Source organism: Ochotona princeps, chromosome 19 (assembly GCF_030435755.1).
Source record: "Ochotona princeps isolate mOchPri1 chromosome 19, mOchPri1.hap1, whole genome shotgun sequence".
Classification (NCBI taxonomy): Eukaryota; Metazoa; Chordata; class Mammalia; order Lagomorpha; family Ochotonidae; genus Ochotona; species Ochotona princeps.
The window spans coordinates 32,157,391-32,174,622 of record NC_080850.1 but is presented as its reverse complement, the minus strand read 5'-3'; the positions used below and the strand labels follow the sequence as shown (position 1 = coordinate 32,174,622).

The 17,232-nt window shown below is 40.8% G+C and overlaps 1 protein-coding gene across 1 annotated transcript in view; it reads left to right on the top strand.

The window, feature by feature from the left end:
- CTNNA1 (catenin alpha 1) overlaps window positions 1-17,232 on the top strand; it is a 153,543-nt gene that overhangs the window by 43,114 nt on the left and 93,197 nt on the right. The window contains exons 4-5 of the mRNA XM_004586458.2: window positions 12,317-12,483; window positions 13,948-14,067. Of these exons, the coding sequence (XP_004586515.1) occupies window positions 12,317-12,483; window positions 13,948-14,067 (287 nt within the window). The remainder of the gene's footprint in view (window positions 1-12,316; window positions 12,484-13,947; window positions 14,068-17,232) is intronic.

The following is a 17,232-nucleotide window of genomic DNA, read 5'->3' as shown; positions in this document are numbered from 1 at the left end:
TGGCACTACCTTTCCAGGTGCTGTGTGCTTCACATGGGCTTACAATATTTAATTCACTTTACATTGAATCTATTTCTTGGATCGACTTTCAAAATATAGATTGGATTAAGAAGATGGCATCTCGTACATTAAAGTTCTCTTAAAGCATCTGTTAGAGATTCTTGAAATGATTTTAAGTTTATCTGTGATGAGTGGTGCATTTTCTAGGGAGCCTGTTCCCCGCCCCTCCCCATTCCTCCCTGATGGGAGAAAGGATGAAATAGTTTTTTATTCAGGTTCTTCTTCATGTCAGAATGTGCTATGCCCACAGACTCTGTATAAAGGCTATATAATGAAATGTGGTATTCTTTGCAGCAGTATTCAGTTTATCTTCATTGAAAAGTGTGGAAAACGTCTTATTTTATTATCACATCATAGAAGTGAATTAGAAATTTTGAGAAGGGCAGGGAATTGGGCAGAATGAAAAATGTGTGTTAACGTTTAATTATCTTGACATTGACAAATAATTTTTGTGAGGTCTTAGTCCTGTCGTTATGTATAGTGAGAGTTAGTGGGATGGTAATAAAGACAGGAAAATAGCTGAGATTCTTTATCAGATATGTTGAAGAGAATTTATTATACAATAGATTTCTTTTTTTTTTTTAAGAATTATTCATTTTTATTACAGCTAGATATACACAGAGGAGGAGAGACAGAGAGGAAGATCTTCCGTCCGATGATTCACTCCCCAAGTGAGCCACAATGGGCCGGTGCGTGCCGATCCGATGACGGGAACCTGGAACCTCTTCCGGGTCTCCCACGCGGGTGCAGGGTCCCAATGCATTGGGCTGTCCTCGACTGCTTTCCCAGGCCACAAGCAGGGAGCTGGATGGGAAGTGGAGCTGCCGGGATTAGAACCGGCGCCCATATGGGATCCCAGGGCTTTCAAGGCGAGGACTTTAGCCGCTAGGCCACGCTGCCGGGTCCTATACAATAGATTTCTAATCAATAGAACTGAATTACTAAGATGGTAGGAGTCATAGGTCAGGGACATTTTAGGCATTCAGATTCTAAGCTAAATTTTTTTACATTGTTAAGAAAAAAACGCTTTAAGAAGATGCTAAGTTGTTAAGTGTGAGGCAGTTTATGAGAGACTTGCCTGTGATGTTTGTTCTTTGTTCTTTTTTGCTTTATCTTGCTGTTGTGTAACAAGAATTTTGAACACTTTGAAAGAAAGTTAATTTTCTGAGGTGGATGTGCTTTAGTAGTGAAAACAGTAACAATTCACTTACAGTTTTGTAGGTCAGAGGTGAAACCAGTGGTTAACATTTTTGTCTAAAGCTTTCCAGTTTGTTTTTGGTGAATTTATTCATATGGGTGGATGTGTTGTGCTTGATGTGTCATTTACTGTTTAATTTAATGTGCGCTCAGAACCTTTAGGCATCATTGAATAGTTTCCTGTAACAATTTTTAACAGCTAAATAATTATTCTTTATATAATAATAGGACTTGGGGCATTATTTTGCACCAGCAAACTAACAACTTCTCTTTTTAATATTGTTACAGCCAGTTTTCCTCATTTTGCAAAGTTTAATAGAGTATGGTAATTAGAGATAGGAATAGACACTTGGGGTCAGAGCTTTAGCATAATGGGTTAAGGAGCTTCCTGCAATGCTTTCATCCCATCTGGGTACCAGTGTGAGTTCTTTACTGCTCCACTTCTGTTTCAGCTCTCTGCCATTGCTGGGAGCTGGGAAAGCAACAGAAAATGGCCCAAATGCTTGGGCACCTTGTACCTACGTTGGGAGACCCAAATAAAGTTCCTGCTTTTGGTCTGGCCCCAGGCCGGTCATTAGAGGCCAATGGGGGTAGTGAGTCAGAGGATGGATATTGTCTCTAACTCTGCCTTTTGAGTGAATACATTAAAAAAAAAAAAGACTGATCTTGTTAGAGTTACAAGCCAGTCTAGATTATCCCCAAATCTGCCAAGATCAACAAAATTATACTTCAACACAACAAATGGCTAAATACTAAAATGAAATAGACACGAGACAGCTGAATGGTACCTTATAGCCGTTTTAAGGTATATAGCAGCCGGTCCAGTCCTGTATATAAACTAAAATTGAGATGTCAATGAGCTAATCATAGGTTGTGGTTAGGACTTGCTTTTTTTTTTTTTTTTTAAACATACTGGTTACTCAAAACCATGTCAATTCCATAATATTGCAAATTGCTGTTGATGTTATATTGGGACTCTTAATTGACTGTGATGATATTCTACCAGCTCTAACTTTGGACCAGAAATGGTCTCCCCAAGAAACTGTTCAACCCATCTGGACAAGAAGTAGCTGGACTCCATGCTTGGTATATGTTTGCAAGGAAAGAATCTTGATTGAATTTGAACTGTAATGCTGCATCAAGGTGGAGGAATCCACCAGGGGGGAGGGGTGGGGGGATTCCCAGAGCCTATGAAACTGTCACATAATGCAAAATAATTAATAAAAATATATATATATAAAAAAAGACTGAAAGATGTTTTTGCTAGCAAGTATGAGATGTCTGAGAAGCAGGCAGGTTTTACATGAAGAGACTTGAGGGAACGAGTTGGAATTCTGTCAGTGCAATGAAACTGATCCTGAAGTCAGTCACTTCAACATGTTTGAGATAGTTGATGACATTTAACTATTCACCTGGAAGCTTCTGTTGTTTTAACACAGGGCTGTTTTTGCTAGTTCACGAAAGCATATTCAGGTGAATGACTTAAAATATCTTTTCTCTGTTGGACTTGGCAGTTGAAAGCAAACAGTGTGTTCTCATAACATGTTCTGTTTAAGAATTGCCTAGCTTTAGTTGGTAACAGTGGAGTCTCCTTCCCTGCAGCAACTAAACAAAAAGATGAAAGCAGTGACATTGAGACTGCAGGTACCACCTTACTTTATCACATGACTTACCCATATTTTGGTGATTTCAGATAACTTAAGAATTAATTAAAAATTAGGAATTAAGCTGTATGTGGGTATGGACAAGCGGTGGCTAGGCTGAAACATCCAACAGTAAGAACCAGATTGGGTTGAAGGCCAGTCAGGAAAAGCCACTGTTCCTGCCCGGGCAGGAGGTACACTGAGTAGGGCTGGCTCATGGACCCCCTGGTATGCGCAAAATGTGGCATTGGAGGAGGTTCTGATGGAGGAGCCTGGGCAACTCCTCTGACAGGACATAGACTCTGCAGGTAAACGCAAGAAGCATGCTAGGAAACAGCCCAGACTCTGGGCCATCCTTGACTGCTTTCCTAGGCCACAGGCAGGGAGCTGGATGGGAAGTGGGGCTACTGGGATTAGAACTGGTGCCCATATGGGATCCCGGAGCGTTCAAGGAAAGGACTCTGGCTGCTAGGCCACCACGACACTGGGCCCAGTCTTGAATTTTTATACCTGAAAAGAAATTTTGAAACCTTGGTTTAATGTATTTACATACATGAATTAAAGATACTCAAAACTGTTTAATTTTTAAGAAATTCTTAAAAAAATATTAAGTACCTTCAGCAGACAGTAATCAGCTTGAGGCTATGCTGCTTAATTCTGTCAATATTTTCGCATATGTTGGTGTAGTTCTCTTGTCCATTCCCCAAGAAATGAACACACGTGATCTCTGGTCTCAGTTTATGTATATTATTATTTATCTTCTGGTTAAAGAGAAAATGAAAAGAATGCGATTAATGAAGACATCTATGCTGACAGGATTCTTGCTTTTTGCTGAGCCTTACAATTAGAAGTAGGAAGGTTCTGATCCAGGAGCATATTAAAATGATACTTAGAATTGTTTTAGGAAAGAAGACATAACTTCCTGCAGAACTTTGGGAGGCTGTAAAGGGTTTGCAGATTTGATTTCCTGGCATCTGCAACTCTACCCCTGTATTGTGTTTGGAAGCTATTTTGGTTGTAGTGTAGCGGAAGCTTTCGGAATATGAAGCTGTAAATGGGATAGGTTTGGGTGATGTTCAGTTCCTGAGAAAAGGAAAAGATTAGCTTGACTTCAAACTGCTTTGTATTCTCCATTGTGGTTGTAAGTGGAGCAGCCTGGGGTTGGTTGGCACTGTGCTTCTGCAGGCTAATTGGCCTGCCATTGCAGGTGTCCCATATGGGTGCTGCTTTGTGTCCTGGCTGCTCCATTTCTGATCCAGTTTTTTGTTTATGACCTGGGCAGTAGTCTACAGGCCCTTGTACCTATGTCGGACGCCTTAATAAGCTGCTCGCTCCTGGGTTTGGGTCTGCTCAGTTTTGACTGTTTGGCCATTTGGCGAGTGAACCAGTGGATGGAAGAACTTTCTCTCTCTCTCCTTTCCATAAATCTGCTCTGCCTTTCCAAAAAAATTAAATAAATCCTTAAGAGGAATACCAACCAACCAACCAACCAAAAAAATGTTCCATAGAAAAGAGCAGATGAAATTGGTGAAAAATTTGAGAATAAGTGAAATGAGATTAGGTGATTGTTTAAATTACATGCAAACCTTTTGGTTATTAACATATGGGAGACCCAAAAGAAACTTGTAGCTCCAGGCTTCAGTCTGGCGCTATCCTGGGCGTTGTCACCATTTGGGGAATAAACCTGTGGATTGAAGATCTCTGTCCTCACCCTGTGGCTCTGTGCTCCCTTACCTCCTGCTTGCGAATCTGCTTTTCAAATTAAAAATTTAAAAATGTGGATGCATTTAGATAGACTGTTGGTTTATGTGTCTACTTTAAATTACTTCTGATTGGTGTGTCCTGGTCCTGTATTTCTGTCATTTACCTGAAGTTAGCTACGTGCTTTATTTTTGTGACAGCTGCTTCGGAGTCTCTTCCCTAGATCCTCTCTTCCAACTGCTAATTTTTTAGAAGAGAGCCTTGCCTCCGCCGTCTGAGAAAACTGGGATGCCTTAGCATTGCTGAGCCTTCAGCATGCCCGGAAGTCTATCTTCCTCTCGTTTAAAGGTCCAAGAGCTGCCTTCTACTCCTCTCATGTCTCACCATATTTTATGGTCCAGATTGTTTGTATGCCTGTGTATGATGCAAAATCTTTTTCAGTATCTTTTTGCCTCATCCTTACCCATAATCTGTGTGCAATTAATTCCTGTAGTGATAAGAGAAAGGGAGTGCCAGGCACTGTTAAAAGCTCTGCAAAGTACATAATGTATCCTGGAGCATTTGCTTTTGTCTCTACAGCAACGGGGGGGGGGGGGGTGGAATAGGGAGTCTTCACTTTGCTTGACTCCCTTATGCACAAATTTCAGATATCACAGTTGCAATAGTACCAGTCCTTCAATAATATGGTTCAGATTTTAATTACCATGGAGTGTTTATTAACTGTGAGTAATTGTGTATAGAAAGTACAGACTGCTGCCAACTATGAAGTATGTGAATTGCTGAATAAATAACCTACGCTTATTGACTGTGTCACTTCTTTTAGAGTCTGTTTTTGATTGTTCACTGCTCAGCTCTTTTCTCATAGTGATGAACCATTTTACACAAATAATTTAAAAAATGTTTATTAATTTGAAAGAGATCAAAACACAGAGAGTGGTGTGGGGAATCACCTGTTAGCTGTTTTGATCCCCTGTTGCCTGCAACTGTCAGTCTGGAACTCTAACACGGGTTGTAGGGACTCAGAGCCATCCTCTGTTGCCTCCCAGGAAGGTGAAATCGGAAAGTTAGTAGCCAGGACTGTAATTGGATGGAGCTATCCCAAGCAGTGGTTTCAGTCACTTTCCTGCAGTGCTTGCCTTACTAGTAAGATAATTTTTTTTTAAGATTTATTTTTGAAAGGCATAGTTATTGAGGGAGAGGAGAGAGACAGAGATCTTTTATTCACTGGGTCATTCTGCAGATGGATGTAACAGCTAGAGCCAGACCGATTTGAAGCCAGGACCTTCTTCTGTGTTTCCCATGTGGTGCATGTGTCTCAGCACTTGGCCTGTTTTCTTTGCTTTCCCGATAAATTAGAGAGCTGGATTGGAAGTATAGCATCTGGGACTTGAACTGGTGTTCTAATGGGATGCCTGTATTGCTTGTGTCAGGCTTTACCCGCCACACCACAATGCTGGCCACCACAAATGCATGTTTTTCAAAATGCATATTAGTCAACAAATGTGAATGGGTAAAAGAAATGTTAAGTAACAAGCATGGGTTGGAAATGTGAGTAGAATATAGTGGAGCTTGAAAGTATTGACTGTAGTGGTCATCTGCTGTCTTTAGACCCTCTACAATCCTTTAATCAGAGAAACTTAGTGAAGTAAAGTGCTGTACTTAAATGAGGAATGTGGTTGTAACAGAAAGGGATGTCCCATTCATGGAGCTCTTGGAGGTATTTAATGACACCGAGAGTACAAAGTATAGATGTTGAAAACTAATCTAAAGTTAGCAAGGAATAAGAATTCACCAAAGGATATAAAAGATGACTCCTGTATACTTTGAGAATACAGGTGTTTCCCAGACTAGTTTGGAAGAGATAGTGTTATGGTACAGTGGATTAGGCTACTGATTGTGGTAACAGCATCTCACATCAAAATGCTTGTTCTAGGCTGGCTACTCCACTTACAGTCTCCGTTGTAGCTACTGTACGTGGGGAGGCATTGGAGGATGGCCCAGGTGCTTGGGTGCACCACCAACGTGGGAGATCCTGATGGAGCTCCAGGCTTCTGGCTCCAGTGTGCCCAGATTTGTCTGATGCAGTTATTTGAGGAGTGATCCAGAGAGTAGATGGGGTCTTTTCCTCTTTTCTCTCTTTCAAGTAAATAAGTTATTTTTAGTGTTTTTTCAAAAGAAATAAAAGTCTTTGAATTGTTTCCAGTGCTGCAAGTTATTCAATAAATAATGTTGTTGTCATATCCCTGTTCATTTATAATTGACAATAAAGAAGTTTTTAATACTTTGGTAGAAAGAATTAAGTGCCAGAGCAGTTATCATTTGTTCCATAGCTTGATTTTAGATTAGTTTTTTTTTTTTTTTTTGGGTGGTACTGCACTACTCTGAGAACCACCAGTATTGTCTGTTTTACAGTTATGTAACACAGGATTTACAAGTGGTGAAATTTCTGTTATCTACATGGCTATCAAGTTCATGATCTGTTTCCCTCATTACACTGTTACTCATGAAGTACAAATAAATAAAAACAAATTTCCTTTAGCAGGCCCTTGACTGTTCTTCTGGCAGTAGGCCAACTTCTTCAAAGAGCAGTATTATTTGTAATTTGTTCTGTTACCCTTGAAATCTGATGTCTGCATCTCCCAAAAAACTGCTTTCCCTCATACTCCTCATGCAGCTACATGGTTGGTTAGGTCTGCACTAGAGACAGACAAGTTTGAATGTGTCCTCTGTCTGGAATGTTCTTTTCTCCAGATAGCCATGCCGTTTTTGTGATTGAATTTTCAAGACTTTGTAAGGCGCTGTCTTTTTAATTTTTGAGGATTTAGTTGACAAATAAGGGGGCAAAAGAAGGGATAGTGGGGAGTAGAGAAAGAGATACTGAGATTTAATTTCTTCTTTTGGCTCATTTCTAAAAAGGCTGAAGCAGCCCTGTCTGAGCCAGGCCAGTGCCAGGTACCAGGAACTCCATCCTCATTTCTCAAACATGGATGATAGGGACTGGAATATTTAGGTCCTCTTGTGCTGCCTTCCCAAGCACAACAGAGGAAAGCTGGATTGGAAGTGGAGTACTAAAACTTGATCTAGTACTCCGATACAGCATGCCACTATCACAAGGGGCATGTGTGTTTTTTTTTTCTTAAGAGTTATTTTTATTGGAAAGTCAGATTTACAGAGAAGGAGACACAGAGAGAAGATCCTCAGTCCACTGGCTCACTCCTAGTCAGATTCCTAGCTTTATTTCACTCCACAAGAGCTGGATGCTGAGCTGATCTGAAGCAGGAGCCAGGAGCTTCTTCCTGGTTCCCCATATGGGCGCAGGGTCTCGAGACCCTCAAGCCATCCTCTACTGCCATCCCCTCCACAAGCAGGGAGCTGGAAGGGAAGTGAAGCATCCAGGAAGTGAAGCAGTGCCCATATGGAATCCCAGGGCATGTAAGGTGAGGATTTAGCCACTAGGCTATTGCTCCAGCCTGGCATGTTCTCAGAAGGCACTATTGAATAGATGAATACTCACAAAACAAAATGAAGACCTCTCCTCCCTCTGCTACTTTGTATCTCATTGTCTTGCTCTTGTTGTCTGCTGTAAATGAAGTAGTACAGCTTGGGACTTTTTGTGTCTAGTGTATTTCATTTGACGTAACACCAGTGTTCTAACAGTTTGTTCAGTTCATCTATAGCTAGTATTTCCTTGTATGGATATAGCACATATTTGTTCAATAATTGTTCTGTTTGTTGCGAATAACGCGTGCTGTGAACATTCATGTACACGTTTTTAGGTGTGCACCTAAGAGTGGAATTACTGGTACATTCAGTTTTCAGGAACTGCCAGCTGTTCTCTAGAGAAGCTATTTTACACTACAGTGTCAGACTTTGATGCTTTGCACTTCGTCAAAAAATTTTTTTTGAGTTTAGTTTTTGTTTATTTTCATCTTTTTGAAAGGGGGGAGGAACCAGAGAGAGAGAGAGAGAGAGAAATACAGTAAGAGTTTGAAATTGCTTGATTGCATTCCTTGATTCATTCCAAACCTGTAACTCCATCTGATCTTCCACTTGGGTGGCAGGGACCCAAGCACTTGAGCCATTTTTGCTGTCTCCCAGAATGCATCAGCAGGAAGCTGTATTGGATGTGAAAGAGCAGGGATTTAAATAATCCCTGGATACAGGTTGCAGGTGTCCCAAGGTGCTGCTTAATGTGCTGCACCACCTCCCTTTTTGGTTATTACTGTCCTAGTAGATTTGAAACGATGTCTTATTTTGTTCCTGATTTGTGGTTCTCTAGTGTAAATGAAATCGAGCATCCTTTTCATTATTGACCATTTGTTTTGAAAAGATGTCTTCAGATTTTTGCCTGTTTGAAATTGGATTATAGTCTTTTTGCTATTGACTGGTAAGAATTCTTTGCATATTCTGGAGACTAGATCTTGATCAATATGTCCTTTGCAGAAGTAGTATTCCACTTAATTTTTCTTAAATTTCTTAATAGTGTTCTGTGATGCAGAAGTATGCATTTTGTTGATTGATATTCTTCTGTTTTTTATGCTTTTGGTGTCATAGCTAAGAAACTGTTGGCTACTCAAAGATTACAAGGGTTACACTAGCGTTTTTCTGTTAGTGTTCTGTAACTTAAGCTTATGTTAAGGTTTTGATTTATTTTCTAAATATATGAAGGAATTAGAGAGGAAATTCACTTACTTTTTTTGCATATCATACTTGTTGAAATGATTTTCTCATGAAGTGTTCTTGGCATCTTTATTTTCAGTTCTTGTTCACTAATTTATATGTCTGCGTTTGATTTGTTTGGAGCATTTTTCTCTTAGAAAATTCTTTGTGTTTTTGACAGTGTGAAAACTTACAGTTCTCTTTATTTCTCATGTCACAAATTTCTGCTTCTCACACTTAAATCCAGTCTGAAAGTTTCCAGTTTTTTTTTAAACATCCCACAGTCTGTTTCAGCTCACTTGCTCTGGTGATGCTCTGGCCCTTTTCTCCCTCTCAGACAACACTGGGTTGAAAGTTAAAAGTCATCCTCAATGCTTTCTTCTCCCTCACTCTTCATAGTCAAATACTGCCTGAACTTTGGGGCCCACCTTTATTATTTACTACTACTAATCCCTGGACTCTCAGGAGCTTTCTCATTTCTCTCTCCAATCAGGTTTGTTATTTGTACTTCAGTTAGTTTAGTCCTATTTATCTATGAGCTTGACTTCCTTCTGGCTTAGGAATTATTTATGGAACTGTTTGTGCATGGCTTTTCTATTTTCAGTTTCATTTTACACATCCTTGACTTTTCAGTTACAGTAGAGAATTCAGGCTCTAAGTTTGTGTTTTATGTTTACCTCATCTTGGTAAGTGGCCTTAAGACCATACAAATCCTAGTTTGACCATCTACTAGTTAGGTAGTAGGGAATAAGTTAGTTAACCCACGTAAGCTTTAGTAGTTTAAGTTGTAAATAAGGCTGGGATAAGTGTCACTGCACAGTGGATTAGCACATTGGCATGCTGGTTGGAGTCTTGTCTGTCCTGCTTTGGATCCAGCTCCCTACTATTGTAAAGCAGAGGGGGATGGCCCGAATGGTTGAGGCTTTGTCACACATGGGGAGACTGGGTGGAGCTCTTGAGATAGGCTTGACCTAGACCTACCTACCTAGCTGTTGGAGGCATTCAGTGGATGGAAGATCTCTGTCTTTTCACCATCTTTAAAAAATGAGTGGGTGCTAATGTCTCCTTACCGTGTAAGTGGCTGACAGAATTAAGGTATATGTAGTGCCACAGAGAAGACATTTAATGATGTTGGACATTATTTTTTTTTTTTTTTTTAATTATTTATTATTTAACTTCAGTAATTACATTGTGTTTATGTGACACAGTTACATAGATACTTGGGTTCTCCCCAGATGTTGGACATTATTATGCTTCTGTTTCTTGTGCTTGAAGTCACACTTCCCATAACTTTACCATTCTTGGAGGCGTGGGTCCTTTTTGGAATACCATGCTTTCTGTGTAGCTTTTTGGCCTTCTATGTCTTTCAACTGGTTCTTAGTGCTTTGATTTTTTTTTATTATTATTATTTTTGTTTTATATAAAAGCAGAACATTGGTTTCTCACATGGATGACAAGGGTCTGAATACTTACTTCGGCCATCTCCTTTGCTTTCCCAGCCATGGACTCGAACCAGTGCTCATATGGGATACATTGCAGCTAGTGGATTAACTTGCTGTGCTATAATGTTGATCCCCACAAAATACTATAAGTTGTTAATTCAGGTTGTATGAGCTGGATTTTCATAACTATAGTGAGATCTATGTTGAATTTTTATTGTAAATATTGTTCCTGTTCATTGTAGATTTTTTTTTTGAGCTAAGAGTAAAGAGAATGTAAACTAATGAATAGCCACTGTTTATTTTAAACTCCAATCTCTGTGTTAAGATTTATTCATTTACTTGAAAGGCAGAGTTACAGAAAGAGGAATCCTTCCCAAATAGCTGCCAACAGCCAGGGCTTTCTGGTTGGGGCTGAAATCATGAGCCTGGAGTTTCTTCCAGGTTTCCCACATGGGTGGTATAGGCACACCAAGTAACTTTCCTAGGTACATTGGCAGGGAGCCGGATCAGAAGCGGAGCACGTGGAACCTGAATTGGTGCCCATATGGGATGTTGGTGCTACACACAGTGGCTTTAATTAGCATACTACAGCACAAGCGCCGTTTTCTGTGTTTTAAAAAAAAATATTGACTATAGGGGGCTGGCACGTTGATGTAGAGAATAAGGCCACTAAATCTCACATGCTGCTGTTGCACTTCTGATCCTGCTCCTTGCAAATGTGTCTGAGAGAGCAACAAAGGATGGCTTTAGTGCTTGAGGCCCTCCGCCTGTGGGAGACCCAGAAGAAGCGCCTGGCTTTGGATTGGCCTATCACTGGTTGTTGTGGCCATCTGGGGAGTCAAACAGCAGGTGGAACACATCTCTCTGCTTCCCTCTCTCTCTCTCTCTCTCTCTCTCTCTCTCTCTGTAACTATATAATTTTCAAATAATAAATGAGTAAATTTTTAAAAATACTGATTATGTTCATTTATTTGTAATTTTACCTTTTTTTCTCCTTCAGATTTGGTCTTAAGCCGTAACATTTTGTTTTCCATGTAAATATGTAATAATCAGTTTTAGGCTGCACCATTGTCTACATAATAAAAATGCTTGTTGTTGACTATTTGAGCTGTTTGCAGTGTTTTACTCTGAGGCAGTTGAACAAGTCAATGGCAAAACTTCATGGTGAATTTGTTAGAGCTGTCACAGTACCTGGGATGGTTGGTTAGTGTGTGTTGTTACCGTATTTCTGAATCATTCTGAGGATGTGAGGGTAGTTGTGTTACATCCCATTTTTCTCTGCTGCTTGATTACTCCTCCTCCCCCCACTTTAATAGAATACATACTTTATTCCTTTTTGGGAAGAAGTATTACTAGATTAATGGGAAGAAATATTTTTAAGCCTCTTGATGTGTAGTGCCAGTTTCCTCCAATTATTTTGCTTTCACCAGCACTAAATGAGGGTAGTTTTTAAAATGCCGGATAGAAAACAAATGCAAATTTAAAAAATGAAAACACTTAAATCTTTCATTGAAATATATCAAGTTTGAACTAGTATTATTACCAGTGTAACTCAGTTATTTCCTGTAACTCAGATGTGTTCCTGCTGAGATGATTTTTCATACTGTGAAACAGGTGACCTGATGAAGACTGCTGCCGGAGAGTTTGCAGATGACCCCTGCTCCTCTGTGAAGCGAGGCAACATGGTTCGAGCAGCTCGAGCTTTGCTCTCTGCCGTTACCCGGCTGCTGATTTTGGCTGACATGGCAGATGTCTACAAATTACTTGTTCAGCTCAAAGTTGTGAGTACAGGCCTGTGTCTGTAATTTGTTCTGTCACAGTGAGGCTGCTGCTAGCCAAACTTAGTTCAGCAACATTCTGTAGGATTTAGTTGGGTTTTGAATTTGGTTTATCTAAAATGGATTGGGGATGTTTTTGTTACATTTCCACTGCACGCCTTTGTTCCAAATGCTCAAAGTACTGGCCCTGCTCAAAATATTAGTGCTAAGGAAGAATCTGTAGTAAATGTATTCTTCTGAATACTTACAGGAGATAATTCATACAGTTCTAACACTGAGAAACTAAGAATACATGGAGCTGTCTACTTTAGAGAAGACAACATAATAATATCCCCTCCCCCTTTTTTGGTTAAAATTTATTTTTATTGGAAAGTTGGATTTATACAGAGAGAAAGAATCTTCTCTTTGCTCGTTTGCTCCCCAAGTAAGTGCCACAGTGGCCCAGAGCTGAACTGATACGAACCAGGAGCCAGGAACTTTTGGGGTTCACACATGGTTGCAGGGTCCCAAGACTTTGGGCTGTCCTCAGCTGTTTTCCCAGGCCACAAGCAGGGAGCTGGATGGAAATTGGAGCTTCTGGGACATGAATTTGCACCCATATGTTATGTTGGTGCATGCAAGGCGAGGACTTAGGCCACTAAGCCACTGCACTGTACCCCCTTTCCCCTTGAATAAAGCTCCTATCTGATAGCTATTCTTGTTTCAAATCTATACAAAATTACAATTTACATTTGGGTTGTTTTCTGAGTAGATGCTAAAACGAACAAGTTTTTTTTTTTTTTTTAAAGATTTATTCATTTTATTACAGCCAGATATACACAGAGGAGGAGAGACAGAGAAGAAGATCCTCCGTGCGATGATTCACTCCCCAAGTGAGCCGCAACGGGCCGGTGCACGCCAATCCGATGCCAGGAACCTGGAACCTCTTCCGGGTCTCCCACGTGGGTGCAGGGTCCCAAGGCTTTGGGCTGTCCTCAACTGCTTTCCCAGGCCACAAGCAGGGAGCTGGATGGGAAGTGGAGCTGCCAGGATTAGAACCGGCACCCATATGGGATCCCAGGGTGTTCAAGGAGAGGACTTTAGCCGCTAGGCCACGCCACTGGGCCCGAACAAGTATTTTTTAAGGATTAACTTATTTTTATTTGAAAGGCTGATTTATAGAGAGAACATCTTCCATCCATTGCTTCACTCTGCAGTGGCCAGAGCTGAGCTGACCAAAGCTAGCAGTCAGGAACTTCTGGGTTTCCCATGTTGGGTGTAGGTTCCCAAGGCTCTGTTGGACCATCCTCTGTTGTTTTCCAGGCCATAAGCAGGGGGCTAGTTAGGAAGTAGAGCAGTTGGTACTCAAGCTGGAACCCATATGGAATGTTGAAGGAGGGTTATCCTATAACCTATTGAACTATCTATTTAACGCATCTTTAGACATGATTTATTCAGAATTTTTTTTGGGGGGGTTGTGTTTTATAGGTGGAAGATGGTATCTTGAAAGTACGGAATGCTGGAAATGAACAAGACTTAGGAATACAGTACAAAGCATTGAAACCAGAAGTGGATAAGCTGAACATTATGGCAGCCAAAAGACAGCAGGTACAATCCATCATAACGTGATTTCAGAATGTATTTTAAGTTGTTGGTTTTATTTCCTAGTGGGAAAAGCCCTGCTAATGTAGTTACATTAAAACATACAAATTTTTTTTTTATTGGAAAGTCAGATATATAGAGAGGAGGAGAGACAGAGAGGAAGATCTGCCTCCCGATGATTCACTCCCCAAGTGAGCCGCAACGGTCGCTGCTATGCCGATCCGAAGCTAGCATGCAGGATCTTCTTCCAGTTCTCCCGCGTGGGTGCAGGGTCTCAAGTCTTTGGGCCGTCCTCAACTGCTTTCCCAGACCAGAAGCAGGGAGCTAGATGGGAAGTGGAGCTGCTTGGATTAGAATCGACGCCCATATGGGACCCCGAGTGTTCAAGGCGAGGACTTTAGCCACTAGGCCACGCTGCCGGGCCAAAACATACAAGCTTAAAAAGTAGCATCCTGCCGGAGTTCAGATCCAGCTGAGTTCGGAGCTTATGAAGGGTGCATAGAGTCGGCAATAAAGAAAAGACATGGACACTGTCACTTCGTGCACTCTTGCAACAGCTCAAGATGCTGTCCTTTTTTATTTACTCAGACACCTCACAAGCTTCTATACAAAGAACTAATTATTTTAGTTTTACTTCAAGAATGATGGGGCATGTGCAGGCATTTGGTCATTCTGTCTGCACTTCAGGGCTAAGGAGGTGCCCCTAAAGATAATTCTGCAACATACTGTATTCGTATTCTTCAAAGCAAGCCATTATTCATTCTTCAGTAGTATCCTTGGAGTGACAGCCAGGACTCTAAGGCCAAGGCACATGCGATTACCTGCTAATCAGTAATACATTCCTACCACATTTCTGTTTCTACAATTTACCTATTATTCAATGGGAAAAATAGGTTTCAAGGGAAGCAACTTAAAAATCTAAGACCAAAATTTCAAATGTTAAGTCCGCCTACAACTATAGACTCTATAACCCCATAAACAATGAAACAATAATTAAAAGCATATTTCTTTAACAAAAGCATCCTTAATTCCTCTAGCTAAAAATTATGAAAGCAGCTAAAACAGTTACATTTTCTGTGCTCCAAAGAAATTGCAAAGACAGGCTAGTCTTTGAGATAACAGTAACTATATTTGTTGCCATAGCAGTTTCAGCTCTTACTCCGATCACTTGCATTAGTATGTAGGAAGTTTATCAAGCTCTTTCCCAGAAGGTGTGCTACATGTCTGGGCCAGATTTCAGGGCAGTGGGTAGGCTCACAATAAGTTGTCCAGAAACGGCATGGGTTTAATTGGGCTCCTGTGTGTAAACTGTCAAGGCCCACTCACCAAGACATTATCAGTGACATTAACTCTCAAGCTCACATCGGTTGCAAAAACTATCTCACAGGGGCAAACAACAATGCCTCAATAGATTACAGAATTTTTAGCGGGGTGCTTGAATGTCCATGCAAACGGGGTGAAATCGCATCAAGGTGATCAGAGAGACATCCTCCGGGCCCTGCCAAACAGGGAAGCTGTTCTCTTCACACCTTCAGGTCATCCACACCTACTGAATGGACCCCAGCACCATCCCAGTGTTATACTGTTAATAAAGCTATGATTAAGCTGTCTTCACTTTATGTTCCTGTTTTAATTCTCATGAGAATGTTAAATAGCTTTACAATTTGTGATAAAGACGGTATCTGGAAAGTGTTCAGGCCTTTGGTATGTGCATTCAGGGATTCACCTGAGTTAGTGGTGATTTTTTTTTTTTTTTTTTTTTAACTGAGGCTGGTTAAAATACATTGGAAATTTATCTCTCAATCTACCATATCAGTGATCTATCCTTTTACTCTGCTAGCTCCATGTTTTCTCACTTTTTATGGGTCATATTAATCATTACTAGTAGTTTGTGTTATGTGACACGTAGCTCTAGTGTACTTACTTTTCCAAGCTCTGATACCCTTTCATGTTTTGCTGTTGAGGGACTTTGGCGCCCTTCCTGTGCCCAGCCTCTCGTGTGTCTCAGGTGTTGAGTATGCAAAGGGAGTGCTTTCATTGCCCTCCAGCTGCTTGCAACTTCCTCAGTCCTGATGAAATATGTGCTGTTAATTCTTGTTGCACAAAAGATTTATTTGAAAGAGTGACAGGGAAAAGAGATCTTCCATTCCTTTATTCATTCCCCAGCTGCCCACAACAAGCAGGCCTGGGCCAGGCCTAATCCAGGACTCATATATCCCATTTTTTCTTCCTTATGGGTGGCAAGAACCTAAGTAGGCGGTCACTATCCGTTATTTGCCAGGAGCATCACTTAGAAGCTGGATAGGAAGTGTGGAGTAGCTGAGGCTGAAACTACTTTGATTTAGGAGGTGGGCATCCTAGGTGCTGACTTTTTAAAAAAGAGTATTTTATTTGAAAGGTAGATTTGCAGAGACATACATACATACATGCATATATATATATCTTGTCTGCAATGACCAGGGAAGAACCGATCCAAAGATTGAAAATCAGGAGCCAGGAGCTGTCTGTGTGGGTGCAGGGAGGGGCCCAAACACTTGAACCACCCTTTGCTGCTTTCCCAAACCAGGGAGCTGGATCGAAAGTGGAGCATCTAGGACATGAACTGGTGCTTACGTGAGATGCCATCCTTGCAGGTGGATAATTAGTGTGCCACACCACCACGCTGGCCCCACAAGTGATGGTTTTAACTCTAACTGTACCAGTATGCCTATGCTTTTATCCTTGTTTTAAATCAAGCCTTAAAACCTGGATTGTTGTTGTTAGACGATATCTGTATCTTTCCATTTTAGTTCACAGAAAATCCAGCTTTATTTTTTCACTAATAACTGCATGCCCCAGGTTAGGTTAAGTGACTTCAACATTGTCAAATTTAAGGGCTGTACAGTATCACGGATCCAGGTTCTTGACATTTTTTCAGCACTGCCATCTTTTCGTTGACTGGCACTGGGGACTGCAAAAACTCATTTACACATGTCAGTATGTCTGATGAGGAAGTAAAGGACTGTTTCTTCCATATGTCTCTTCATAAACAAACAGTCTAGAAATTTCCAACAGACTGTCCCATGTCTGTGTCGTGTAATTTCTGTATCATTGGCAGGAAGAGGAGTTACCATGATAGAAAATAATCATGATCTGCCTTCTACTCCTGGGCTAAGGCAGGCTTCCGAGGCC